This window comes from Epargyreus clarus, unplaced genomic scaffold (genome assembly GCF_041222505.1).
Source record: "Epargyreus clarus isolate Ecla_fem2 unplaced genomic scaffold, WU_Ecla_fem_2.2 ptg000016l, whole genome shotgun sequence".
NCBI lineage: Eukaryota > Metazoa > Arthropoda > Insecta > Lepidoptera > Hesperiidae > Epargyreus > Epargyreus clarus.
This window is the reverse complement of record NW_027332224.1, coordinates 699,191-726,836: the sequence shown is the minus strand read 5'-3', so window position 1 is coordinate 726,836 and position 27,646 is coordinate 699,191. Positions and strand designations below refer to the sequence as shown.

General features: G+C 38.2%; 1 protein-coding gene across 1 annotated transcript in view; it reads right to left on the bottom strand.

Annotated features, from left to right (window-relative positions):
• pwn (calcium-binding EGF-like domain-containing protein pawn) overlaps positions 1-27,646 on the bottom strand; it is a 44,008-nt gene that overhangs the window by 11,837 nt on the left and 4,525 nt on the right. Inside the window, exons 2-9 of the mRNA XM_073081634.1 lie at positions 17,763-17,950; positions 5,498-7,108; positions 4,747-4,950; positions 4,053-4,229; positions 3,250-3,379; positions 2,758-2,831; positions 2,125-2,240; positions 1,634-1,708 (exon numbers count right to left, since the gene is read on the bottom strand). Coding sequence (XP_072937735.1) covers positions 1,634-1,708; positions 2,125-2,240; positions 2,758-2,831; positions 3,250-3,379; positions 4,053-4,229; positions 4,747-4,950; positions 5,498-7,108; positions 17,763-17,835 — 2,460 coding nt within the window. The 5' untranslated portion in view covers positions 17,836-17,950. The remainder of the gene's footprint in view (positions 1-1,633; positions 1,709-2,124; positions 2,241-2,757; positions 2,832-3,249; positions 3,380-4,052; positions 4,230-4,746; positions 4,951-5,497; positions 7,109-17,762; positions 17,951-27,646) is intronic.

Sequence of the window (27,646 nt, the reverse complement as noted above, 5' to 3'; positions counted from 1 at the left end):
TTTTTCGAAACAGCAATCATAACCCCCCCTCCGTCTTTTTTGGATTCCCTGTGACATTTTCTATCTTTACGTAAAACGACATAGCGCTTATCAATAAATTCACTATTTTCTATACAAGAGTTTAGCCATGTTTCTGTAAGTGCTATAATATCATATTCGTTAAGCAAGATATTTTTTAAAACATATTCAGTTTTAGTCCTCATTCCACGGACGTTTTGATAAAATATAGTTATAGCCATAATGAAATACTAAAACACCAAAAACTTAAAAGAGAAAATAATAATAATAAAAATATACTGCAAATAACAATTAAAACTAAGTTAAAAAATTTAGGCTCTCTATGTCTTTTACAAAAATAGCGGAGCTTTGTTCGTTTTTTCTTAGAAATATTCTTCCATCCCTCACCCACACGAATTTGTAGCCTATGTCTTTAGCTTTCATTCGCGTAGCGGCATGAAGACTTTTATTGGTGGGCGTGAGATGTTCCGCAACAAATACAGATACTTGTCGTCCGCCTATTCCGAGATGTCCAGAGTTGAGTTTGTTGTCGCTGTGTCTTCTGTTGTACTTAAACACAGAGGCAAGTAGTTCATCCCGACGGCGTTGGCTTCTTAGCTTAACAATTATAGAGCGGGGACGATTGTTTTCATTGTTTAGCTTACCGACACGAGTTATGTGTAAAATATCATTGTCGACAATCGGATTCTCTACCACACTGCCAAGTTGCTCTAAGATATTTGTCAGATTTTCAGATCTATGTTCCGGTATGCCGTTTATCTCTAAGTTGCTCGAACGAATATGTTGCTCTACCTGGCCTAATCTGTCATTTAACATCTTCACTTGCGTAGTCAGATTGTCATTTTTTGTTTCAAGATCACTTATAAGTGCATTTTTTTCATTCACGGATTTTATGAGGTCGTCATACTGTTTGCTAAGAAATGACAGAGACTCCTGGAAGTCAGATATATGACTAGTCAAACTCACCAGTTGCTGTGAGACAAGTTGTGTGATAATATCAGTAATATCTTGTCTTATTATTTTACGAAGACTGTCATGAGTAACGTAGGAATCAGTAATATCGGATTTTGACCGTTGTTTTTTGAGGCGTAGAGTCACATTGCTTTGTTCATCTGAGCTATGATGACGGTCTTCTTCAACTTCGACTGTAGGTAAATTTACTCGTACTGGAGTATTCGAGTTGTCAGTCTTCGGCTGTTTGCTACAGCATTCTTGACATCTCCAAGAGATACTTCGGTCCTGATTCATTAGTTGGTAGCGCTTTTTAGAAATGTTAGCACAAAGTAGGTCGTATCCATTATTGCACTGAGAACATACCATGTACTCTTTTTTGGGTAGATTGATACGACACCCAGAGCATATTTTTACAATGGAAGCCATATTACTATTAACGAATTAAATATATTATTGTTTAAATTGAATATTTTTAAAAATTTTCTTGAGATTTAATTTTTTCGTGACACTGTCACGCTATAATTAATACAATAAAATATACATACAATTTAATACATTGTTTTAGAATTTTTTACCTCAATAATTTTAAAATTCAGCAGATTAAATTTTAAAAGCGCAATTTTAAAAAGCATTTTAATTTCGAAAATTTCTATATACTCACTGCTCTGACAGCTTCGTAGCTCATCTGTTGGTATGGATCGGATTCCTTATCTGCCAATTTTCCATCCCAAGCCACCTGTAAATACAAATCATATTTTTAGACCCATTTTAGCAATGCTATTTTCAATTATAATATACCATTCTTTAAACTCAGATATTGCATACGTAAAAGGTTTTAAAAGTAGTTATAATTTAGGTTACAAAAAGTTACCATTTTTTTTGCCTATAAAAAGCTTTTAAAAGAAAAACAAATTGAGCTTAATTAAAAATAAATACTTATACCAAAAATATTTTTTTGCATACCTATAAATAAAAATATACAAAAAAATGCACATTTGCAATTTTAATGATCTAAACATACCTACTACATATTGCAATTTGCATGTTTTTAATTCATTTTCAATTTTAAAAATTATAATTTTCAATAATCCAATAAATTTACTTTTCTAAAATTACTACAATAAAAAAACATTATATTATTTAAACTTATACCTTTCTATCATAGATCCTATCAACCCTCAGATTGAGAAGAAGGGAGATGACTCGTCTACAAGGATCCCTGTGGCTGCGTCTCGCGTATCCAGGTCTGCACTGACAACTTGAAATACCTGGGTAAGTTACAAAACTATTAGGAATTGAGGTTTTAAGTGAAATAAAACTGTCCCGTCACAGCACCCGTTAATCATAAGGGTTTGGGTTTATTTGTAGAATTGAAAGGGACGGCCCTTACCGAACCCTTCAGAACTTCAGAACACAGCAGCGCTATATTACTGTTATTAGGCAGAAATAGGTGTGGTGGTAGTTCGGAGTCGAACGGGCCTTACCACTTACCATAAATATGACAACGCATTTAAATTTGTGATCGGCTTCAAATACTACCTCTATTCCATATAGAATTAAAAAAGGATTCCATACTGATTTAATAAGCAGATACGACTTTGGCTCTTGATTATTAGTTTCGTAATTATCGTTTACTATTTAAGATTGTATTTAAATTAATTATTGGTGTCTAATCTAGAACTTAATTGCATACCTTACTCGTTGAAATATGAACTCTATAAATTGTACAGCTTCCTATGTAATACCATATTTATGCAATAAAGAATTATAATTATAATTGATTACCTGCTTCTGTCCGGCATTTTTCATTTTGAGCTTTATCACAGGTAGAATCATCTCCTACTATACACGTGTCAATTCTGAAACAAATCGTAATCTTTTATTATAATATCCAAGCATGTTCTTATTTTTTTACTTTTTGTTAGTTAGTTATGAGTCGAAACCGATGCAATATATTTATTTGTTAACCAAGATTTTAGGTGTTTAGGTTAGGTTAGGTTATGCAATTTTGGCTGATCGAATAGATATTTTTGTTGCTGGTAATACTTCACTAACCGTTTCAAAGTTATTTAATCTCTTGACTTTTACATTCACGTCCCCAGGATACCGTGTTGTGGTTTTCATGATCACTCAAAGAAGATTACACCAAGAGTAGATTCCAAATTTATCATTCAGAACTGGCTGGATTGGGATCGTACTGCCTCAGAACGGTATGGCAATGAGCGCTTCGCTTAACAGTATATTCCTTAAAATAGACGTATTGTGGGTAGAACGTACCTGACGGTAGGCTGTGGTCGTCTATACGGCGGTTGTCGCACTGGATGCGGCCGTCTCGGTGGTGGTGGGATGTCGTCAGCTGGTATCGCCACACCGGTACCGATCGCTGGTCCGTGGGGCTCTGGTGGTGCTGTAACATTCCATTATCATTTTTAATTAATACATTAATCTGTCATTAAGAAAGAAATACACATCATAATGCAATGTTTGAACATATTTCGACCTAGTACTATGTAGTACTATCTATCGAACAGTTTAAGTAGTCCATTCTCAATCTGAATCATAATAATATCGGTCATCAATGGATCTAGTCTGAAAGTGACTCGGCCAGATGCTAGTCGCAGTGAGCGTGACAAACAAGTTGGGATACGTCCGCTTTCTCTCCCACTAATGACCTAAACCAAATGAATTTTTCAGAAGTTCTGGACCTAGGGCCGGATTGAGGGGGGGCAACCAGGGCGGAAGCCCCGGGGCCTCCACAAAAGAGGGGCCTCACAACAGAGACGTTGATTTTTTTTTTTAATTCCCACTAGTACACACTAGTAAAAAAAAATATATCTTTTCCTTTGATATTTTTTTTTCGCTGTTTTACCTTTATCTACAGTACTTTGTACAAACACGAATACTAGAAGAATCTACCTGCGTTTCACAATAAAATATTTATTGAAAAACTCAACTGAAAAAATTGTTCATTTTATTCGGAAAATAATGTGGGGCCAGGGGGCCTCCACTCCTTTGTTGCCCCAAGGCCTCAAGACCTCTAAATCCGGTCCTGTCTGGACCTAAAGTCTATATCTACTCACCAGAATGATGCGGCAATGTCTGAACATGGCTCGGCCGGATGCTGGTCGCTGTGGACGTATCAAACAAGTTGAGATATGTCCGCTTGCCGTCGATAGACACGAAGCCCTGTTCGCCTGACGCTGAGACGATTATGTCGTCGTGCTCGTGGCTCGATAGATTGATGTTTTCTATATGCACTGCAGGTAAGAGAGATCAGCAATTTATGAATCTGCAATCCTGTGATAATATTTATCATACCAAAAGACCAGAACTGGAAAAGGACCGAAGTACACCACCTCATAGTAATGAAGTGCCGATTGATCAGAACACACACCTTCCTGAACTCTTTTTACTGAATCTTGACTTAACTAATTTGAATAATTATTTTAAATTTGACCCCGGACCCCGAACGTAAGTGGCCAATTGTCAAACTAATCGATACTAACTACTCCGTGAGATATTTTTTACATACCCAATGCCCATGCTCTTTTCACCCTTGAGATTTTTGTTCTCTTAATTATAACAAAACGCATCTATGTGTATATAATGAACGTCTCAGCTTATGTTGACACTAGTGGTGGAACGTTATACGAACTATTATGACACAATATCTCCAAACCCTTTTCTCCCTTGTACGTTCTCCATTGCATTTTGAAATGTCTCAACACACCTCTATCAAAAATGCCAGTTCATCTAACTAAATTATTTCCTCACCATGTCCATGAGCCCCCTTCTCCCCCGGTCCTTGTATAGCAGACACAGTAACGTCGAAGATCTCTCCATACCCTGGCGGTCGGGTTTCAGCGGCGGTGATGACAGAGGCCTCGGGTCGGTACCGGCTCCCATGAGGCTTGAAGTCTGGGTCGTCTAGGACTATGCCTGGACGAGGCCGGTACGGGTGGTAAGGGTCTTGGGAGGCTGGAAAAGAAATTTCAGTAAATAATATAATAAAAATAGTAAACATGCAGCTTGCTTGACAACAGATTAAGCATTCATAACAACTCCAACCCTGGATGAAAGAAATCATACTTAATGGCAAGTAATGAGCAGCCCACCTGACGTCAAGTGGCTACTATACCATAGAGAACTTAGACAGGTATAGTCCGCGTAAAACTACTAGTCCGCTCTGAATATAAAAATGAATCGCGTCGCCATAGCAAATTGTGTGATGTATCCTGCTCGCAACAACTTCAGAGCGGACTAGCAGTTTGGCGCGGACTATATAACCAGCCCGAAATTGGATTGGACTGCTAAGCTGATGTTGGGGACCACATTCATCGACATCTGGCAGTAAACTTGATCAGAAATTCGGTACTTCCTGCCCCTGAGGACTAAGAATGCCTCATGTCCCTTACCCTTCAATCAAAATAGTACTATTATGGGGTAGACATACGTATGCCGCCTATCATACCGAAGCGCTCTACCCCCTTCAAATTTGTTTCAAAAATACAAAATTTCTACTTACTAGGCAAAGGCTGCGAATTTATTGATGAAGTCTTGATAATATCATTCGCACTAGATACATCACTAACTGTTGGTGCGTGACTTATAAGCCCTTCAGTGGGCGTGGGTATGACTGCTGTTGGTACTATCGAACTTTCAGTAATACTTGATTCTATAACATGTTCTGTTGTTGTTTCATTCTTAGTCACTTTGTCTACGGGTTTCTCTTCAACAACTTTGTATTTATCTTTATTTGGCTTATCTTTTTCGTTGTAAATGTTATCTTTCTTCTTTTCTTTGTCCTTATCTTTTTCTTTCTCAGTCTTAAGAGGAATTTTCTCAGGTTTCTCGGTTTTTGGAACCTCTGTCGTAGTCTTCTCAGTTGTTGGTTCTGTTTGCTTCTCTGTTGTCTTCTCTGTCGGTTTTTCTGTTGTTGTCGTCGTTGTTGTTGTAGTCGTCGTTGATGTTGTTGCTGTTGTCGCTTCTGTTGTGGTACTTGTAGTAGTGCTCGCAGTAGTTGTGTCTGGTACAGTTGTAAGTTCCTTATCGACTTCCTCCGTAGTATTTAATTCAGGAAGACTTATCAGAGGCACTGTATCTTTTTCTTCATGATGTATATTATTCTCGGAATGACTAGTTTCGTTTTCACTAACAATTACTTCGTCGTTTGGTTTGTCGTCTAAATCTGGGAGATCTAGAGACAAAGTGGGTATAGTAGGTTTGTAAACAGGCAGGCCAGGGTTCGGTCGTCTGTTCGGCGGTCTTGGTCTGGGTCTCTGCCATGGAGGCATTGGCCTGTGGAACCCTGGTCTGGGAGGAGTCATTGGTGGTACAATTTGCTCTGGTAAATTGACACCATGATGCGGTGGTCGGTCGAAGGGGTAAGGCGGTGGCGTCTTCGTCGGGTGGAAAGCGTGTGGTGTGACCGGTTTATCGAAATCTGGTAACGGGGGAACATCAGAAATCCGGGGTGGGCCTCTGTTATTAATCCTGGAGTTCATAGGTCTTCCAGGTCTCCCATTTAACAACTGGGAATTCGCTTGGACATTAACATTACCATTCAAAAGCTTTACTATTCCAGTTATAATGTTCTGTATTTCGGTATTCTGGCGCGGTTCCCTAGGGTTTACAGTCGCGAAAATCGGTTGCACTGCAGTAGGACGAATCTTGGGCCCCGTAGGTACGAGTGCACGTCCCTTCGGAGCCCTTTTGGCTTCCCCCGGAAACTTAAACTCTAGTTTATCTCCAAAGCCTTCAGATGACATGATTATCTCGTCATCATCTCTATTATGCATGTAGGATAAGGTTTTAGTTGGAATAATCTCACGATATTTCTTTTGTATGTGTCGTAACTCTAATTCATTGTCAATTTCGTTGTTATTAGATAAAGGTATATCATCGATATTAATAGATCTTGATTCTCTATTAGGATCAGCAGATCTAGTGACTATTACGTGATTATCTGAATCATCAGGTTCTTCTGGACTGAAGTCGGTTATGTCGTCGACTTTGGCGCTCGGTTCTATACTGAATGCTAGACTTTCTGTCTGTGTTCGCGGTACTTGTAGTACTAATTTGTCGTTTGATAGCGATTTTGGTGATAGCTGCGATATTGTATAGATTTCTTCGTAACCTGAAACAGGGAAAATAAAGATTTTAAATTATAAATATATCAAATAAATCATTAACATATGTTTAAAGATGATTAGAATGCGAGCAAGATTCCATGCTTATTGACTGAAATTAGTTAAAAATATATTATAGCAAGAATATATTAATTTAAAAGTTTTGACACACATTTCTTTTAATTTTTTAATTGTAAAATATACCATGTTTTTAGAGAAAAAATGGCATAGAATTAGTTCGTTTGAGAATTTATTTCACATTGTTAAAATCATATAGTTTGAAAATTTTATTACTCATTAATTTTCAAAATTTAATTTTACTGTACTTTACAATTTTTAAAGGAGAACACCCATAGTCCCACAAATTGTGTTGTATAAGTTTTTTATGCTCGACTGCCGACTGGGTAGAGGTACCACCACTACACCTATTTCTAATGTTAAGCGATGGTGAAATAATATGAATGAGGGAAATGTATGAGGGAGGCGCATCTATGATTAATTTGAGGTAGAATCCATGTTTTGTATGGAATTAGTTACAGATGTCCATGGGCGGTGAGGACTTACCATCAGACGAACGACATTCTCTTTTACTACTTTAATCAGGTATAAAAAATTGCCAAGTGCGAGTCGAACTCGCAGTCGAAGGGTTTCGTACCCCTACATTTTTATTTGTTTTTAATTTTTAGTATTTATCATCAAAGCAACAATATAACTGAATGCATAGTAAATATTTGAACCGTCTACTAATCACGGCTTAATAGATATATAGGCAAACAACGCTAAAAAGGGTTTTCTTGTGGCGACCCCATTTATTTTCAAGATTTTTTTAGTGTTTGTTGTTATAACGGCCACCATTATACATAATCTGTAGAAATTTCAAGTGTCCATCTATTACAGTTCCAGAGATAGAGCCCTTTGACGGACAGACTGACGGAGAGAGGGACAGACTTACAGAGGACAGACAGACAGAGGACAGATTACTAAGCTTCCGCTGTGGGTTCCGTTTTTACCCTTAGGGTACGGGACCCTAAAAAGACCTCAGAAAGTTTTAGATTGCTATAAAAATCAATTCATTATTCAAAGTTAAAATATAAACAGAGATTTGGCGTCGCGACGGCATCGCTTCACTACCATACACCGCTGCTTGGGTGAAAGTCTAAGGACAGTTATCCATTGTTCTCATCAGCAGTTATGTCACCGTTTCATTGAATCACCCAGGCAACACTGTCACAGTTTTTATATCACGAACGGAACTCCGATTGACGACATATGTGAGTTATTTCATAATGTGAAGTAACGTTAGGTGTAACAAAGTAATCTATTAGATGTGCTATCAATGTTGAGGACTACTCTTCTATAACCAATTGTAATTTCTTTATAATAACAAATAGCATTTCTAGTATATTTTCAATTATTATATGGTGTGAACATAGATTAGTAAAGATTACTCACCCCTAACAAGAAAATGTACCCAGTTTTGAGAATTGAAATAGTTGCGTAAAAAAGTTTTGCCACGTCTCCGTGCTAAAATGTCCCTAAAATATTTGAAATAATTATTTATTTATTATGTAAATTACGCAGTATTAGTTATTTATTTGTAAATTTTCTCTAAAAATGTTTTTATTTGTCAAGAATTCAAAAAAAATAACTTACTAATAAGCTGTTTGTGGCTTCATTCAATTTCAAGGCGGCGAAGTATCTTTACTAATCTATGGGTGTGAAAGGCGCAATCGCAGCATAAGATTTGGGGGACACAGGGCAAATTTGGTTAAATTAGACCACTTTTTTCTGCAAGTTTTGTACGGTCATTTTTGCCCCGTACGTGCAAAATGTGGAATGAACTTCCCCCTGAAGTATTTTCTGAGCGCTATGACATGGCGCTCTTCAAGAGGGATGCAAAAACAGTTCTCCGAAGCCGGAGATGGATTCGCGACTCCTCTGGTGTTGCAAATGTCCATAGGCGACGGTGACTGCTTTCCACCAGGTAGCGTCTGCCTTATCGTTCGGTATAAATATAAAAAAGTCGGGCTCGACGATTTGGGGGGGTGGAGGGGTCATGACCCCTGTGACCCCCCTCCCCCCTGGGACCACGCCTGTGGTATGAACTTTTTAAGTTTGAGTGGATGGTGAAATCCGAAACTGAATTTTGATAAAAAAAAATAAACTGAATCATTACTTAAGTAGAATAAAAAAAAACGATTTCCCTTTCCAGAAATGAAACTAGATCCTTCGTTTATCAGAAGGGTCTAGTAAAGGAGACATATTTTTCTGAGGTTTCCTAGCTTAGTCCTTAGATATAGCGGCGACTTTGTGGCGTACCTCAGGTAGGAATCTAAACTTATCAGGCTAATTACAGATGTCCATGGGCGCTTGACCACCTACCATTAGGTGGACTGCATGCTCGTCTGCTTCTCCTATATTATTTTAAAAAATCTAGCGTTAATTACAGATGTCCATGGACGATAGAAGCCGTTTGCCATTTGCTTCTCCTATATTAAAAAAAATAGTCGTTTGCTATTTCAATTTTATAAAAAACTCGTTTTTTTTAAACAGAGCTCTTTAAATCTCAGGCTAATGCTAAAAAGGCAGCCAAAGACGCGCACTCCACGCAGTAATTACAAAATCAGTGGTATCTACAATAACAGTTGTATAAACTAGTAATTATTGTTAACGGTCGATAATCGACTGTTGGACACGCCACGCCGGCTGTTACGGTAGATTGTGGAGAGTAATGTTTTTAAGCGTATTTTTTTTATAATATAGGATTGCTAGACGAGTGCCTAAACGGCTTGACGGATTTTAATATGAGGTGTCGTTGGATTCGTCTAAATTGTGAGAGTGATATCCTAGGTAATATGTATTATTGTCCCTGTAGTTCCGGGACTAGAATAGGGGTATCTCTATTCTAGTCCCGTAGTCCTGCCTATCGTAAGAGGCGACAAAAAGAGGGCTTCCGGGGTTACGAGCGGCAAGAGTGGGAGCTCGAGCCGTCCAGGAAGCGATCCCGTGACGGACGGTGTGTGATCGCATACCGTCGTGAACACCAGATGTTGTGGGAGGAGCGAACGCTCCCCCAGGACAGAGCCCGATCCGGGCATCGCGCTTGGAATACTCCGGTTGTGTTCCGTCGGAGATCCAGGAGTTCTCCACCAAGCGTTGAGGACAGCCACTGGGGGGTTTCAATACGGTAAAAATCCCACATAACCCGGCGTCGCTCCCACGTAGTCGGGTACCTTTTGAAGGTTTCCCCCTCGTCAAGAAAATAAATAAATAAACGTAATATGTATTATAAAAGCGAACGTGTTTATTTGCTACACTTTCACACCTTAACTATAACGTTAACCTCAACCGATTTTCATGAAGTTTTGTACACACGCTGTCAGGTGTTCAGAAAAGGACATAGGATACCTTTATATTTTGAACCAGTCGGTTTATTATTTTCGTATAATAATTCTATAGTTCTAGCAGTGGTTCTCAAAGCGGGCAATTACACTTCTTTGTTGGTGATGGAAAGTCCTAAATCAGGCTTGATGTGGATTACGAGGAAAGAGGTTATTTGTGATTTTAAATTTTCGAATTAAGAGAACTTTTAGTACAAGTAGAAGTAGTAAGAAGCTAAGGGCCCCCGTCTCCAGGGGCCCTCAAAGGCCAGTATTTTCGGTAAAACGACACGTACGTATAAGAGTTACGGTAAACATTTTTAAATTGAAAAATTACAAATACATACCTGCATATTTAAAAATTAGTAATAAAATGTAAATCTTTAGTTACATATTTTGGGCGTTTCTTGTCAGTTTATAAATAACTATTCATTTATTTATTTATTTATTTATTTATTTATTTATTTATTTATTTATTTATTTATTTATTTATTTATTTATTTATTTGGGAAACAAACAATTCATGCTATATAACATAGTTAAATGGTTCATAGACACAAACAGAGGAATAAACAGTTTCCACTATTAAATTTCACAATAAGTTAAAAAGTTAAATGAACATGAGGTACCACAATGAAGAGGGAGAGAAACACATACATTAAAAAATTAATAAAATAAAAAAAAAATCTATAAAATGATGTAAAAATCTATTTAAGTTCTCGTATTATTTGTCGTACACTCCTCCTGTAGATACCTATAGAATTACAGAAAGGATCGACGCTTTGAATGATCGGGCTTTAGTGTTTTCTTAAATTATTCCTTTCCAGTGGGGCCCCCAATCCTTGTTTCTTAGGGGCCCCCATTCCTTGACGGCCTTGAGTGTCTATTTCGCTCGTTTGCTACTTCTATGTTATAAAAATGTATACACTCGTAATATATTTTAAAACAGATACATGGATGGTCGACATAACGGCAGACCCACATAGCGGCCACACCTCGCCCATACGGTAACTGTTAGCTTTATAAATATTTGATAGAATTTATTACTCAGCTTTAATGGGTCTACAAACTACTTCTAGTTTTAAACAACAGTTCTTTGAAGGAATCTCGTAAATTCATTTTAAAATGTTTTGTTGAAAGGTAAAAAGTATTTGATTTTGTGACTTGTGACTTTTAATAAGCCGTAATAACTTAGTTGTTGGAAGTTTGGAACTCGGCTTTTAATCGAAAGGTCCGAGCTTTGAAGCCAGGCACTCTTATCAGATTTTTTAAAGTTGTGCTTATTAATTAATCATTATTTATTTGGATTTATTAGAAATTAATCATTATTTATTTGGTTTAACGGCGAAGAAAAATATCGTGAGGTAACCTACATCCTTGAGAGACCTAATTTTACCACTTTTTATGGAAAATTGGCAAAGATTAATGAATTTGAGCCTCTCATTCGAAGGGTCCGAGTTTCAAACTCCAAGCACGCATCTCTAATTTTCAAAGTTATTTGTTTATTATGAATAAATTATCACTCGCTTATATGGTGGTGAAAAGCATCATGAGGAAGACACATTTAAGAGGTCTGTAAAAACACGTTCTTAAAGTTGTGTGAAGTCTACCAATACGCACTTGGCAGCGCGGTGGACTATGGTGTATCCTTCTCATTCTAAGAGGAGACCCGTGCCCAGCAGTGGGACAGTAATGATAATGATGACTAACATCAGGGGTATTCGGATTAAATAATACGCCATAAGGAAGAGATAGAATGTGAGCATTCCGGCGAAGGCGAATTGGGAGCCACTTGAGTTTAGCGCGATATTCAGAAACATGGTCATATTTACGTAGTCCAAATATGAATCGTATACACAAATTTTGGAGACGCTCAAGCTTTTTTAATTGCTCCTCAGTAATGTCAGGATAACACACATCAGCATAGTCAAGTATTGGGAGAAGAGACTGCGCAAGCGTTATTTTATCACGTATTACAATAAGAACTCAAGTAACAGTTACACATAACAAACTACTGTTATGTCTAGCATATGACAGTTAAATTAGTCTTAACTTTCACCGCAGGCTTTCGTTTTTCACTTCGATTACTTGTTTATTACGTATATCGGACTGGTAATACACTGGAGAGTTATATGAAGCATTGCAACTTAGTACTCTAGTCTCACTAGTAGTCGGTAGAGTCATAGATTTTTTTTTTCATAATATAGGAGTAGCAGACGAACATACAGTCCACCTGATGGTAAGTGGCTACTGCCGCCCATGGACATCTGTAATCAACCCCAGATAGGATTAGATAGTCCTACCTGAGGTCGGCCACAGATGCGCCGCTACCCCTGAGGACTAAGCTGGAACGCCTCGGAAAAGTCTGTCTCCCTTACCACACCCTTCAAAACGGAACACAGCAGCGCCTAGCACTGCTGTTATTAGGTAGAAATAGGTGTGGCGGTGGTACCGCTGGAGTCAAACCACAAAGGGTTCTACCGCCTTCAAAATAACCTTTTTATTTATTTTCTTTTTTATCGACGGGAAACCTTCAAAAGGTACCTGGTGCCGTGACAGCGACATAGGGTTATGTAGGACTCTTACTTAAAACCCCCCGGTAGCCCCGGGCTTCTGGGATCTCCAAAGGTATGCGAACACACATGCCACCGTCCTTCTCCGGCGCTGTCCGGGCGGTTCGAGCTCCCACTCTTGCCACCCGTAACTCCGGAAGCTTTTACTCGCCTCTTACGACAGGCAGGGGACCGTCGCCCTATTTTGGTCCCGGGACTACAGGGACAGGCGCAATGCCTAGAAAACATTAATTAAATTCTCACATAATATCCCATATATCACAAAATTCCCTATCCTCATCCTCAAGGATAAATCGGAGTAATTCAGTAACTGTTACACCTTAAATTGTATGGTAAAACCACTTGTTGTACGCGAAACTTAGAGAATGTGAAAAAAACATATCTATTTCATCTATAAAATATTTCACCATAAAAAGTCAATCTATCACTTAAGTCTCTATTAAAAGCTTAGATTACCTGACAAAAACGTGTGCTGTGAACCGTGTTCAAGGACTTTGGGTCATTGGCCAAGAGCTTTTTAAAGCTCTACCGATGGAATGAAATCTATTAGATCCGAGACACTATAGGAACTTTTTTTGGATAGGTAATGTAAGTTATTTATAAGATTCAAGTAGGAAATGTGCTTACAACTCACCTCATGGTAAGTCACTGTGGTATGGACCAGGGTTGTTGCTGATGCAGGTTTTTACTAGATCAGCTGATGCTGATGCTGATGCTGATTTTTTCAGATTAATATCAGCTGATGCTGATGCTGATATTTAAAAATACTAAATAATAAATATATTTTATACTGAGGTATTTATACGTCCTTTACGAGAATAGTCTTTTTTAACCAACTTCACAAAATGAGGCGTTTTCTCAATTCTACCGTATATATGTCGTTTTTTTGTTTGTTCGCGGATAACTTCGTCGTTTATGAACCGAACTGGATGATTTTTAATTTTTCAAAGTAGTTCCATTATAAGAAAATAAGGGTCTGATGACCAGAGAAATCGAGGAGAACTTTCAAAAATCGTAAGGGCGACTAGTGCATTTGTAAGATTTTTACTATGTCATCACTAAAAAAAGGTGAAAAAAATAAATAATTAAAAAATACAATCGACTTCCATGTCACTACAAAGCAAAAATCAACTGAAACAAATTTTGGCTCAGCACATATCTCCGAAGCCGGCGCTCATATTGAACACGCTGTTTACGCCGTTATCCAACGAAATATATTTAGCACCAACTTCAGAACCATGTACCAAACCAACATCCACTTCAGCTACCCTCCACTCTGCAGTGACACAGAAGTCGGCATTTATTTGTTATTTTTTTTACAAAAACTACACTGTGCCGTATCTTTGTTAAATAACAAAATATTCGGTCATATTGCACTTTTCACTGGATGTGGCCTTATGAATTGAATACATAATTCTATTATTGATTGATTGAACTATGATCGAAAGTTATTGATATCTGTAGCACTACCATGAGTTTACAAAAGTATTACTCGCTAGCGACTGCGTAAAATAAATGTATGAAAAATTGTACAGCGCCTCTGGTGGTTACTCGTAGAACTAAATTCCGTAGTGTGAGCCACTCGTAACGGTAAAAAACCTATCGAAATCGCTAGCGAATGTCATTATGATCTATTGCCATACAAATTCGGTCCCATGAGTCATTAATTTGACAGACGTTGTCAAGAAATACCGTAACGATAGTAGTTATGTTATTCACTAGCAAAATGACAATAATAATTTTCTATTTACAATTTCTATAGTGGCGTTTCTATGCCAACTCATGGTAGTGCTACTGACCAAATTACGTTGTCAATACAATCGAATGATTGTTTGATGACAACTTGTGTTTATAAACTTCTGTGATTGGCTAAAACTCCACGTGATTTAAGCTCGGTCCCGCCTTCAACGAACACATTACAATTTCAATATCAGCATTAAATATCAGCATCTTTTGTTGCGGATGCGGATGCTGATGCTGATATTTAAAAGAAAGCTGATAATCAGCGGATGCTGATGCTGATGCTGATATTCGCAACAACCCTAGTATGGACATCTGGACCAAATCCAGACCAATAAGCAAACTAAGATGGCATATGTATTGTCTTTTAAGAAGGACTTGGATGGTCGCCTATTTGTATATCAGCCAGCATCCATACTTTTCTACCAAAACGCAGAACTGTCACTGCTGGGCACAGGTCTCCTCTCAGAGTAAAAAGGTCTAGGCCATAGTCCTCTTTGCTGGCTAAGTGCGGATTTTTAGACTTCACATACAATTGGGAACTTTTTATTCAACTGCCAGACATGTAAATTTCACTATTTTTTTTCACCGTTTAAGCCATAGGTAATAAAAATCTAATGAGCACATAATTTAAACCTCATAAAGTGTGTGCCTGGTATTCGAACCTCGGACTCATTGATTTAGAGGGATTATTTATTTCACACCACTATCACTAATATTATTAAAATTGTAAGTTTGCAATCATTTGGTAAAAGTTGTACTCACTTCAAAATCTGATCTAACCCCGCAGAAACAACATTTTATCACGTATCGATAATCTCCATTCGATTTAGGGTTGCCACCTATAGTATATAGTATTAACGTACTTCACAAAATGATAAAGTAGAATAGTAGTTTAATAGTAATGCTAGATTAGTATTTTCAGGCCCTATTTAGATAAATAGTTCCTATACTATCTAGGTAAGGTAAATATCGAGAAACTCCCCCTCCGAAATCGCTTCAAGAGAAGTGCTATTTAAAAATTTCCAAATTGCTGCCTTTACTTATTAGTGAGTCGAGTCACCAAGAGTCTTCAATTATATGTACTTTATTTATTTCAAAGTACAGTATGTTTGCAATGGTTTTGTACGAAACACTATTTTTCTCAAACTGGCAACCCTAACCACACTATCTATAACTGAAAACATCTCAGACACGAGCAGTTTTTGCTTGTTTTTGCTACTGGTATTACTGAGCATTCCGTTGTGGAAAAACTTGAATTGAAGTGTTTTGTCTTATTTATGTCCACGGTTTGGTGTTAAACCGGTTTGAATGAGATCACATTTTCTAGTATTGCAGAGGAATGATGGTAGGAATTCGACTGCAGCGGTGAAGACATATCACCACCAGATATTCCTCCTTATTACGAAGTTGTGGCTGCTTTGTGTAGTTTGTTTAGTTTCTGGACTAGAATAGAGCTGAGGTATTCCCTGTCTGTCGTAAGAGCTCTAGCGCACTGAGGAAGGGGCCCCATATCCCGGAGGGCCCCCAAATCATCATCAACAACCCATTAACGTCCCACGGGTCCCTCTCAGAATGAGAAAGATTTAAGGTTTCATCACGATGCTTTCCTTCACCTTTTTAGCAAGTTATAATTAATTTCTAATACGCACATAATATCGAAAAATCAGAGGTGCCTAGGATTTGAACCTCGGACCCCTCTATCGAGAGGCGGAGTTTCTTAACCACTAGGCTATCACTGCCATATCGGCCCCCAAATACAGTTGCTAAAAAAGGTCCTCAGAACCAAACAATCTTTAAAATGTGTATAAGTCAGCGAAAAAAAAGGGTTTCCGGAATCATACGTACCTATTTATCGGTCAATAAGTCTATGACACAATTCTAATTTTGTAAAAACAACCAACTTTTTACACTGGGGACTTCTAATCAACTTTTCTCCCCGGGCCTCCGACGACATTAGTCCCCCACTGTCTAAGGGATGACTAAAAGACTTTCGGGATTGCGAGCGACAAGAGTAGGAACTCGAACCGACCAGCGGCCTGGGAAGGACGACATGGCCGCATAACGTAAACATCCGAGGGTGTGGTGAGAGTTAATACAAACCTGGGTAGAACACGGTTGTCCCTGTAGTTTCGGGACCAGAATAGAGCTACGGTATCCTCTGCCTGACGTAAGAGGCGACTAAAAGGGGGCTTCCGGGATTGCGGGCGGCAAGAGTATGTGTGGTCGCATACCGTCGTACGCACCAGACGGTGTGGCGAGTGCAAAAAAAAAGGAACACGGTGTTGAGTACGGGATGAAGTGAGTAAGATGTGGTCTAAAGAAGAGCCAACATCGTTGAGACTACGGAAGAATGCTATTATATCGTACCTCTAGTCCCGACAAATACTGTTTAGGGTACAGAAAACCTAAGGAATATTGTGGGTCTTTGTGGTTTTTTTTTTTTTGTTCACGAGGGCGAACGCATGAAAAGGTACCCGATGCCCTGGGAGCGACACAGGGTTATGTGAGACTCTTACCGCACTAAAACCCCCCCGGTGGCCGTCCTCGGCGCTGCGTTGAGGACTCCGGGATATCCAAAGGAACGCAACCGGAGTTTGCGTTTTTGTGCTGTCCTTTCAAATTGAATAATTTGTATGCGGAGGCTTTAGTAAGGTTAGTCGGAATATAATTTGACGGATTTTAGAAGAATCGAAGGTCTTACAAAAGTTTTATAAACTGCTGTTTGACTGTTAACTCCAAGAGCTAAAAAACTGATTTTGATGATTTTTTGTACATAAAAACAATAGTTTTATATAATATTAAATATAACTTGACGGATTTTAGAAGGATTGAAGGTCTTACAAAAGTTTTATAAACTGTTGTTTGACTGTTAAGTCCAAGAGCTATAAAACTAATTTTGATGATTTTCTGCTTCTATTGTTTCTATAAAAACAATAATTTTATGTAAATAAAATGTATAAACTCACCGTTAACAACTTGTATTAATATAGCGAACAGGACCGCACCGAACCGCGTCCGCCATCTTGTGTTGGCGGCCATCTTGTCGTACACACTTCGAACCACTGTTCATTCGTGCACTTCACATTACTGTCACATAACTTTAAATGTTTCTACACTGTTGATGTCTTATTTGTTCACATTTGGTGGGGTGGATCTGAAAAGATAAAAATAATTGGTTAGTTTTATGTCTTTAAGGTGAAGATTTTGAAGGTGGTGGAACCCTTTGTGGTTCGACTCTGGTTGCACACCTATTTCTACCTAATAACAGCAGTGTTAGGCCCTGCTGTGTTCTGGTTTAGAGGGTGTGGTAAGGGAGACAGACAGACAAACTTTTCCTCAGCTTAGTCCTCAGGGGTAGCGGCGCATCTGTGGCCGACCTCAGGTAGGAATATCTAATCCTATCTGGGGTTGATTACAGATGTCCATGGGCGGCAGTAGCCACTTACCATCAGGTGAACTGCATGCTCATCTGCTACTCCGATATTATAAAAAAAAAACTTGCAGTTCCAATTTAGTCCTCGGAGGTAGAGCGACGTGTCTGAGGTTGACCTCAGGTTATCTGAGGTTGATTATCGATGTCCGTGGGCGACAGGAACAACTTACCATTAAATTGTTTTCATGCTCATTTACTACTCCTATATTATAAAAAAAGTTGCTTTTATATTCTCTACGTTTTCTTTATATTTCTTTTCTTTTCAGATTTTCTCTTATTTCCAATCTACACTTATATTATAAAGAGGAAATTGTATTTGTATTTTTGTATGTCTGTCTCAAATTCGTCTAAACCGATTTCTTTTTTTTCCAAAATATACTTAATTAGAATTTTTGAATTAACATAGGTAAATTATCTAATATATATATATACCTATCATGTGTGTTTGTAGGTATTTGAAATTGGTAGACATTTTTGTAACACGGATGAAACCGCAGAATACAGCTAGTACACAATAAATAAATAAAACAATACTTAAATAAATTAATGGATCCCTTAAAAGGATCTAGCAAATTTACAAAACATTAGTACCTATTTATAAGTCACTCGACACAAATACGCTAACCACATACTTGCCATCAAAACCTGCATTTATTAAGTTTTTAGGTCGTCTAAAACTTATCCGCTATCTCTGTCTTACAAGATGCAATTCGGTAGGTGCGAAAGAGAAGCGTGCGAAACTTAGTGGGGCAAAGCGTCGTTGAATAATAAACACATAACAGGCTTGTTTGTGGCCAATGCGCCAATGTTTGGACATAAGACTCATAGAGTAGACATTATTAGTTCTATTTACAGTTATACTTAATAATGCACAACTTTTAGTCAAATCGAAAATACGAAAACAGGTTTTTCGTTTTATTTCGAATAAATTAAACAATATTAAATTTATAGTATTCCCTATCCCTCATTTTTTAACCCCATTTCACCCTCGTTACCTTAGATCGAGCTTACTTTTTCTAATTAATTCTTTAGCTGATGTTATTTTTTGTAATTTATTGCCTTTTAAATCTCTAAAAATGAGGGCAGGGGCCTCTGGTCCTGAGGGGCCTCCAAATGTCTACAAATTCCCTTGTACATATTTGTAAAAGCTTGTAAAAGTTCAACTCCTCATTAAACTTTCCGCCCCGGGCCCCCAATGAGCTTAGCGTAAGTCCACCGCTGCTAAAGCGTATTAAAATGCTAAGTTTTTTGCTATTATTTATTTATTTTATTTATTATTTATGCACACTACAGATATAAGTAAAAAACACACGTAAAGAAATATTATGTATAAAGGCAATGTTTTTTATTTAGTTTTTATCTAAGATTTATATCTCTAACTCTCACATAAAGCGATGAGATCACAACAAACCAAGCAAAGCAGACCAAACAGTTGGATCAAACGTTGGCGTGTTTGCCAAACGTCCGTTCCGGAATGCGTGCCCTCGATATTGGCTATTGGCGAAGGATTCATTCGCAAGTTAAACAGGTGTCTACAATGTTAATACTACTGTTATCACGCGACTTCACGTTCTTATATATCATAATGCACGTCTATGCGTTGGATAAATTTTAGTTTAAATTTTGCTGTGAAAATTTATAAAATTAAAAACTCTGTTAAAATAATCGATTTTAATTTTTAAGTTAATACATAATAGGTCTTAGAAAGACGCCCTGTAGAGCCCTGTGACAGACGGACAGGCAACGAAGTCTTTGTAATAGGGTTCCGTTTTTACCCTTTGGGTAAATGAATCCTCCTTCGTCAAGTCATCCATTGGCGACTCCCCTAATCAATAAATATTGAGTACACGGTACAGACTTACTCATACCATCAGGTGAATCGTTACTTTAAAAATTTAAGTCCTTGCAGCAGTGATAGCCTAGTGGTTAAGAAACTCGGCCTCTCAATCGAGGGGTCCGAGGTTCAAATCCCAGGCACGCACCTCTGATTTTTCAAAATTATGTGCGTATCAGAAATTAATTATCACTTGCTTAAACGGTGCAGGCAAACATCGTGAGGAAACCTGCATTTCAGGTATGCAGATTTCCTCACGACGTTTGCAGCAGATTTATAAAAAAAAAATCTCAAAGGTATGTGAAGTTCACCAATATGCACTTGGCCAGCGCGGTGGACTATGGCCTAATCCTTCTCATTCTGAGAGGAGACCCGTGCCCAGCAGTGGGACAGTAATGGGTTGATGATGATGATGAAGTCCTTCATAACGTTATACGTAGGGTTATAAAAGTCAGGTGCATTTTTTATAAGTTTTCTTTGCAACAAGGAAAGACCGCTACCGTTTTGGGAACCATGCCTCACGCGGCAATTTTAGATATATTCTTTTACTTATGATTTTCTTTATTTTCTTGACACCTTTTTGCCAAATGTAAATTCGACATAATTTGTATCTATATATTATTTAATTAATCATTGCAATTAAGTATTCATTTATAAAATTTATTGAAATAAAGTTTTTTTTTTGTAGCCAAGGCATGTCCTAAACAGTCCTGACCAATATGTTTTACCACATACCTATACCTATGACGTTTTACAGTAGGAGGTACCTGCTAGTCATCGACATGTGAATCTCAATGAGCTCGATGTGGGTCACGCGTCACCTGTTTACGAACCGTTATGCCAGTTACGACCGGTGCGTAAAAACACTAGACTTACGTGGTGTTCCTTGTATAGTATGTTATAGAGGCTTTGTGACTTACTGCTTAGGCATTCCAACTTTATTAGGATTCCGTACCCAAAGTGTAAAAACGGAACCCTATTACTAAGACTTTGCTGACTGTCCGTCTGTCCGACTGTCACAGGGCTCTATCTCTAGAACCGTAATAGATAGACACTTGTAATTTTTACAGATGATGCATTACGGTGCCCGCTATAACAACAAATAATAAAATTAAAGGGGGTCTCCATACAACAAACCGGTATTATCGGCATTTTTCGATCTACTGTTAAACCGTACTAGGAAGACAGTTGAATTTTTTACAGATAACGTATAACTATGGTACGGAAGCCTCCATGTGCGAGTTCGACTCGTACTTGGCCAATTATTTATAATATAGAAGTAGCAGACGAGCATGCAGTCCACCTGAAGGTAATTGGTGTTAGGTAGAGACCATTTGTGACATACTGAGACGTACTCGTATGAGGTATTTTAACGTCCTCAGAGACTTTTATATAGGAGTAATAGACGAACATGTAATCCACCTGATGGTAAGTGGCTACTGTTCTGTAATCAACACCAAATAGGATTAAATGTTACTTCCTGAGGTCGACCACAGATGCGCCGTTACCTCAGAGGACTAAGCTGAAGCCTCGGAAAAGTATGTCTCCATTATCACATCCTTCAAACGAGAACACAAAAGAGCTTAATACTGCTGTTATAACAGAAATAGGTGTGGCGGTGGTGGTACCGGAGTCGAACCACAAAGGGTTCTACCACCTTTAAACGAGGAAGGAAACGGAACAAGCACCCCTTATAAGTTCCAAAAGAAAAGAATATAAAGTTCACCGATCCTTCAAACCGCCTGGCTAACACAGCCACTTCATTTGAACCAGAGTGTTACGACAGCCGGATGCGCCGTTGACTCAACAAAATGTCGACATGTTACACAACTCGGGTTTTACGTGACAATGCGCAAGCGGCTTACTTTTGTAGCGACTGGAATTGGGTTGTTTTTGCAAGACGAAGGTATAATCCGCGTAAAACTGCTAGTCCGCTCTGAATATAGAAATGAATCGCGTTGCCATAGCAAATTGTATGACTACACCTGCTCGCAACTTCAGAGCGGACTAGCAGTTAGGCAAGGACTATAATGCATTGATTAATACTGTTTTTTTAATATTGCAGACGAGCCTATAATCCACCTGATGGTAAGTGGCTATTGCCGCCCATGGACATCTGTAATCAATCCCAGATTAACTTCCCAGATTAATTAAGATAACAAACTTCTTTTTTTTTAGATAAATGTAAAGCAAGATACTGGAGCTAATGCTTTATTAATTATAATTATGTAAAAATAATGGCATTTAAAAAAATTATTAAAAAGAGAATAATTATTTTTTAAATTAAAAAAGACAAATCCACTGAGTTTCTTACCGGATCTTCTCAGTAGAGGTCGCGTTCCGATCCGGTAGTAGTTTAAGAAAATATTGTACCTGACAATTTGTAAGTGCCGCCGTTGGCCTATACAAAATAAATATATTTCATTTCATTTCATTTCATTAGACTGTACCTGAGGTCGGCCACATATGCGCCACTACTACAACTAAACTATGTCTCCCTTACAGCCTTCAAACCAAAACACAGCAGTGTTTAACACTTTCTACCTAGAAATATATTAGATTTCTAGATGTGCCGCTACCCCTGAGGACTAAGCTGGAACGCCTCGGAAAAGTATGTCTCCCTTACCACACCCTTCAAATTAGGACACAGCAGCGCTCAACAGTAATGTTATTAGGCGAAATGGGTGTGGCGGTGGTGCCGCCGGAGTCGAACCACGAAGATTCTACCTTCAAAAAGGCGAACGGATGCTCGTTGGTCAGTACAATATGAAAAACGTAAGTCGAATAAATGCGTGTCCAAAAAAATAAAAATCATTATACACTTTCGGCGCTTGTAACTGTTGAAAGTGAAAATATAACGGATGTTTCATTTTTTAAATCTAAAGTACCTTCAAACCTTAGATGAGTAAAATACATAGATTGATCACTCCTAACAAGAAAGTGTAACCAGTTTTGAGAATTGAAATTGTTGCGTAAATAAAGTGTTGCCACGTCTCCGTTCTAAAATGTCCCTAAAATGTTTGAAATACTTATTTATTTATTACGTAAATTGAGTAGTATTATTTAGCTATTTAAACGTGAATTTTCTCTAAAAATGGATTTTTTATTTGTCAAGAATTAAATAAATAAATTATCAAATTGTCTATTTGTGATAGTTAATTGTATCAGCCGTTACTTTGCGGAAATCCATGTTATCAAGTTAAGATTAAAACTACTTCGCAACAATCCGCTACAAATATGTATAATGGAATATATTTTAAACCATGCAGTATGTACCACCCTCCCTCCCTCAAAGGATGCGTGCAGATGCAAAATATTAAAAATATACACCACCATACATACCACCACCAACACTTGTTTCGCTCCAAAACGGAGCATCATATGTATGGTGGTGTATATTTTTAATATTTTGCATTTGCATGCATCCTTTGAGGGAGGGAGTGTGGTACATACTGCATGGTTTTAAATGTATACCTTCATACATACTTATAGCGGATTGTTGCGAAGTAGTTTTAATCTTAACTTAATGTCTATTTGTGGCTTCATTCCATTTTAAGGCGGAGAAGTATGTTTCTATTTTACTTATCAAGCTTTAAACAATTTTAATACAGTTTTAGATGAGCGATACACCGCTTGTTCATACAAGAGGCTTAGTTCCGGTTGAGGAGCAAACAAGTTAGTGTGTCAATGCATCGGTGATCTGCTGCTTTATCCGTTAATTAGTTGTGGTTAAAATAAAACATGGTGGACTAGTTGGCCTAGATTTCTTCTTCTTTCCCTGGATTAATACCTTATTTTTCTTTTTTTTTCTTTTCGAGGGGGAAACCTTCAAAAGGTACCCGACGCGGGAGCGACGCCGGGTTATGTGGGATTTATACCGCACTAAAACTCCCCCGGTGGCCGACCTCAGCGCTTGGTGGAGAACTCCGGGATCTCCGATGAAACGCAACCGGAGTCCTCTCAGCGTACTGCCCCGTCGGGCTACGCCCAGGTGATATCACTACACCATCTGGTGTATACGACGGTATGCGACCACACATACCGACGTCCTTCCGGAGTCGCCGGCCGGGCGGTTCGAGCTCCCACTCTTGCCGCCCGCAACCCCGAAAGCCCCTTTAGTCGCCTCTGACGACAGGCAGGGGATACCGTAGCCCTATTCTAGTCCCGGGACTACAGAGACAACGACCTCTGACCTATGACCGGCCATAACACACCAAAGATATATTCTTAGTTGAAGCATTACTCGGGCAGCATTCAGGTTCATAATCAGATCAGCTCAATAAATTATATTATTGCATTATCATCGAACTTACATACTTCCAAATTTCAGCTCTCTTAAGTGGAAGTAGTTTAAAATTACATAAGACTTGATCCATAGTAATCCATATACCAACATAGCAAGTTAATAAGTTATAAAACATTTAAATCCGTCTTAAAGTTGCAATCATTGAGAACAAACTGTTCGTTGCATAAGAACTTTATGTTGGGGCATTTCCGAATGATTATGACTGTTTAAAAAGCGCAAAATGACTCATCAATTGACTTAGAAATCGCAATTTCTCTGGTGTTGCAAATAAATCACGGAGTGGTCGAATGTTTTCTTTTATATGTATACCTAATGTGTTCTGGTTTGAAGGGTGGGGTAAGGGAGACATACTTTTCCGAGGCGTTCCAGCTTAGTCCTTAGGGGTAGCGGTGAATCTGTTGCCGACTTCGGGTAGGATATCTAATCCCATCTGGGGTTGCTTACGATGTCCATGGGCGGCACTAGCCACTTACCATCAGGTGGACTGCATGCTCGTCTGCTACACCTATATTATAAAATATATATAATAAAAATTATAAATACAGAAGTAGCAAACTAGAATGCAATCCACCTGATGGTAAGTACATAGCCACTCCCTCCCGTGAACATCTGTGGTCATCCTTAGACAAGATAAGATTCCTACCTGTGGTCGGCCATAGATGCGTTGCTAGCCCTGAGGACTAAGTTGGAATGCCTCGGTAAGTTATGTTTACCTTACCAACCACAAACGTCCATCTTCAACCAGTCTTCAAACCACAACATAGCAGCACTAAACACTGTTGTTCTTAGATTGAAATGGGTGTGGCTGTGGTGCCTCCGGCTTCGAGCCACAAAGGGTTCTACCGCCTTCATTCATATAAAGTTATAAGTAAACAAATGATTATTCATCATCATCATCATCATCATCAACCCATTAACGTCCCACTGCTGGGTCTCCTCTCATAATGAGAAGGATTTGGCCATAGTCCACCGCGCTGGCCAAGTGCGTATTGGTAGACTTCGCATACCTTTGAGATTTTTTAATAAATCTCTCAGGTATGCAGGTTTCCTCACGATGTTTTCCTTCACAGTTTAGCGAGTGATAATTAATTTCTAATACGCACATAATTTTGAAAAATCAGAGGTGCGTGCCTGGGATTTGAACCTCGGAAATCTCGATCGAGAAGCCGCATTTCTTAACCACTAGGCTATCACTGTCATATCGGCCCTCAAATACAGTTCCTCAAATGATTATTATTTTTATCATTATACTAACACTATTATTTCTTATTTCCTTAGTAATACAGGACATAAAAAACAAAGAGAAACTAACGCTTAAAAAAGTTAATAAACGATATTCCTTTTTCAGGTCCGTAAAAGTAAATTCAGATAGGAAATGATTTACTACCCGCATAGCGCCACTGCTACGCACTTTTTTAACGAGTGAAAATATGTTTTACACTTCATTGATTATGTACTTATGACTCCATGCTGGTATAGTTGCGTTGAGGTTCTATGGGGAAAATATGGAAAACGAGCTTTTGCCCGCGGCTTCGCTCGCGTTACGAAGTAGTATTTTCATCCCCTATTTTATCCCCTTGGGGGTAGAATTGATCAAAATCCTTTCTTAGCGGCTGCCTACGTCATAACATCTACCTGCATGCCAAATTTCAGCCCGATCCGTCCAGTGGTTTGGGCTGTGCGTTGATAGATCACTACGTCAGTCAGTCACCGTCACCTTTGAGTTATGGAAAATTACATTTTGTATTAAAACAACTTCATCTCGAATAGAAGGGCTTGTTAAAATGGACGAATGTAATGTTAACAGAAATATATAATTCTAATTAAATATATCTATGGCCATTTTAAAGAGTTGCCTAATGGGAGTATGTTCAGAAACTATTATTTGATAAAATGTAATTTGCATCTGGTTGACGCGTCAGTGGAAAACGACTTTAGTTCGGATCCACTATTTTAAGCCATCTTTAGATAAAGAAAATCATTTAAAGTGGTTTAGGGTCTTTTATCCCACTTTTATGAATAAAATAATCACTTATAAACTACTGTGAACATATAATGTGGCGAATGAATTTCCTCCAAAGGTAATTCTTGTGCTATAACAATGGGCTCTACAAGAAAAGTTCAAAAACAGCTTTTCTTCAAAGTCGTATACAAGAAAACCGATATCTGTAATGTATACATATCTATCTGGAGACTGTTTTCCATCCAGTTTTTTCATCATGTTATTTGCCTTACCACTAGCTTTTGTTTATAAAAAGTACATCTATTGCTTGGTACTTTCAAGGAGACTATTGTTGTCTCTAATCTTAACATCGCTAATGTCAACACCCTGCCATCAACTTACATTAATATGGCTCTGAAGTTCCATAAGATCTTTGCTTGTTTCATCCAAAATTGTTTACAAAATCTCTTCTAAACATTATATTTTCATCAAGAAAGACTTCATTGTTGGAGTTGATCATCTATCATCAACTTTATGTCGTTCTTCATAAAAATACCGCTAAGATTGGATGTTAGGGGCGTCATTGATAAGAGACTGAGAACACAACATCTTGTACTTTAATAGTGAAAGTTCGTTTGTACAGGTACTTTTAGTTTGGGATGGGTACCACCCGGAGGCATCGTCTGACATATGAATAGAATGGATGTGTATTTCTATTGTTTAAATGTATGACTTTATATGTAATGCAACCCCATATGTAACCGACTTACCCAATGGATAGAGCTTTACAATGCATTAATTTTCGTAATTAGAGAAAGGTATAGGTGAATTGAAATAAGTTATCTGATTATATTTGCCCGTGATAATGTCATGGATAAGTAAATTCATTTAAAAAGTTCTTCAAAAATGCACCGGACTGTACTAAATGGATTTCTTCCCGAGGTATTCCCGGAGCACTATGACATAGGGGTTTTCGGGAAAGTTGCAACAAGAGCTTATTTTGATTCCCGTGGTGTTGCATAGGCTACGATGACTGCTCTACATGAGGTAGACCGTCTGCTGTCTGCTAGGTGTAACCAGAAAAAGAACGCCTCATAGTAATTGAACAGGAGCTCAAATATTTTATCAAAAACTAAGGATTGGCTACATGAGGTAGACCGTCTTCCTTATTGCTAGCCTTAACCAGAAAAACGCCTCATAGTAATTCAACAGGTGATCAAATATTATTTTATCAAAAACTAAGAAATGTAAGAATCCAAATTGATCAAACATTATTCGCAGCTTTGTCAATGTTGTTACATAACAAATAATGCCATACATTCTGTGGGATACAAT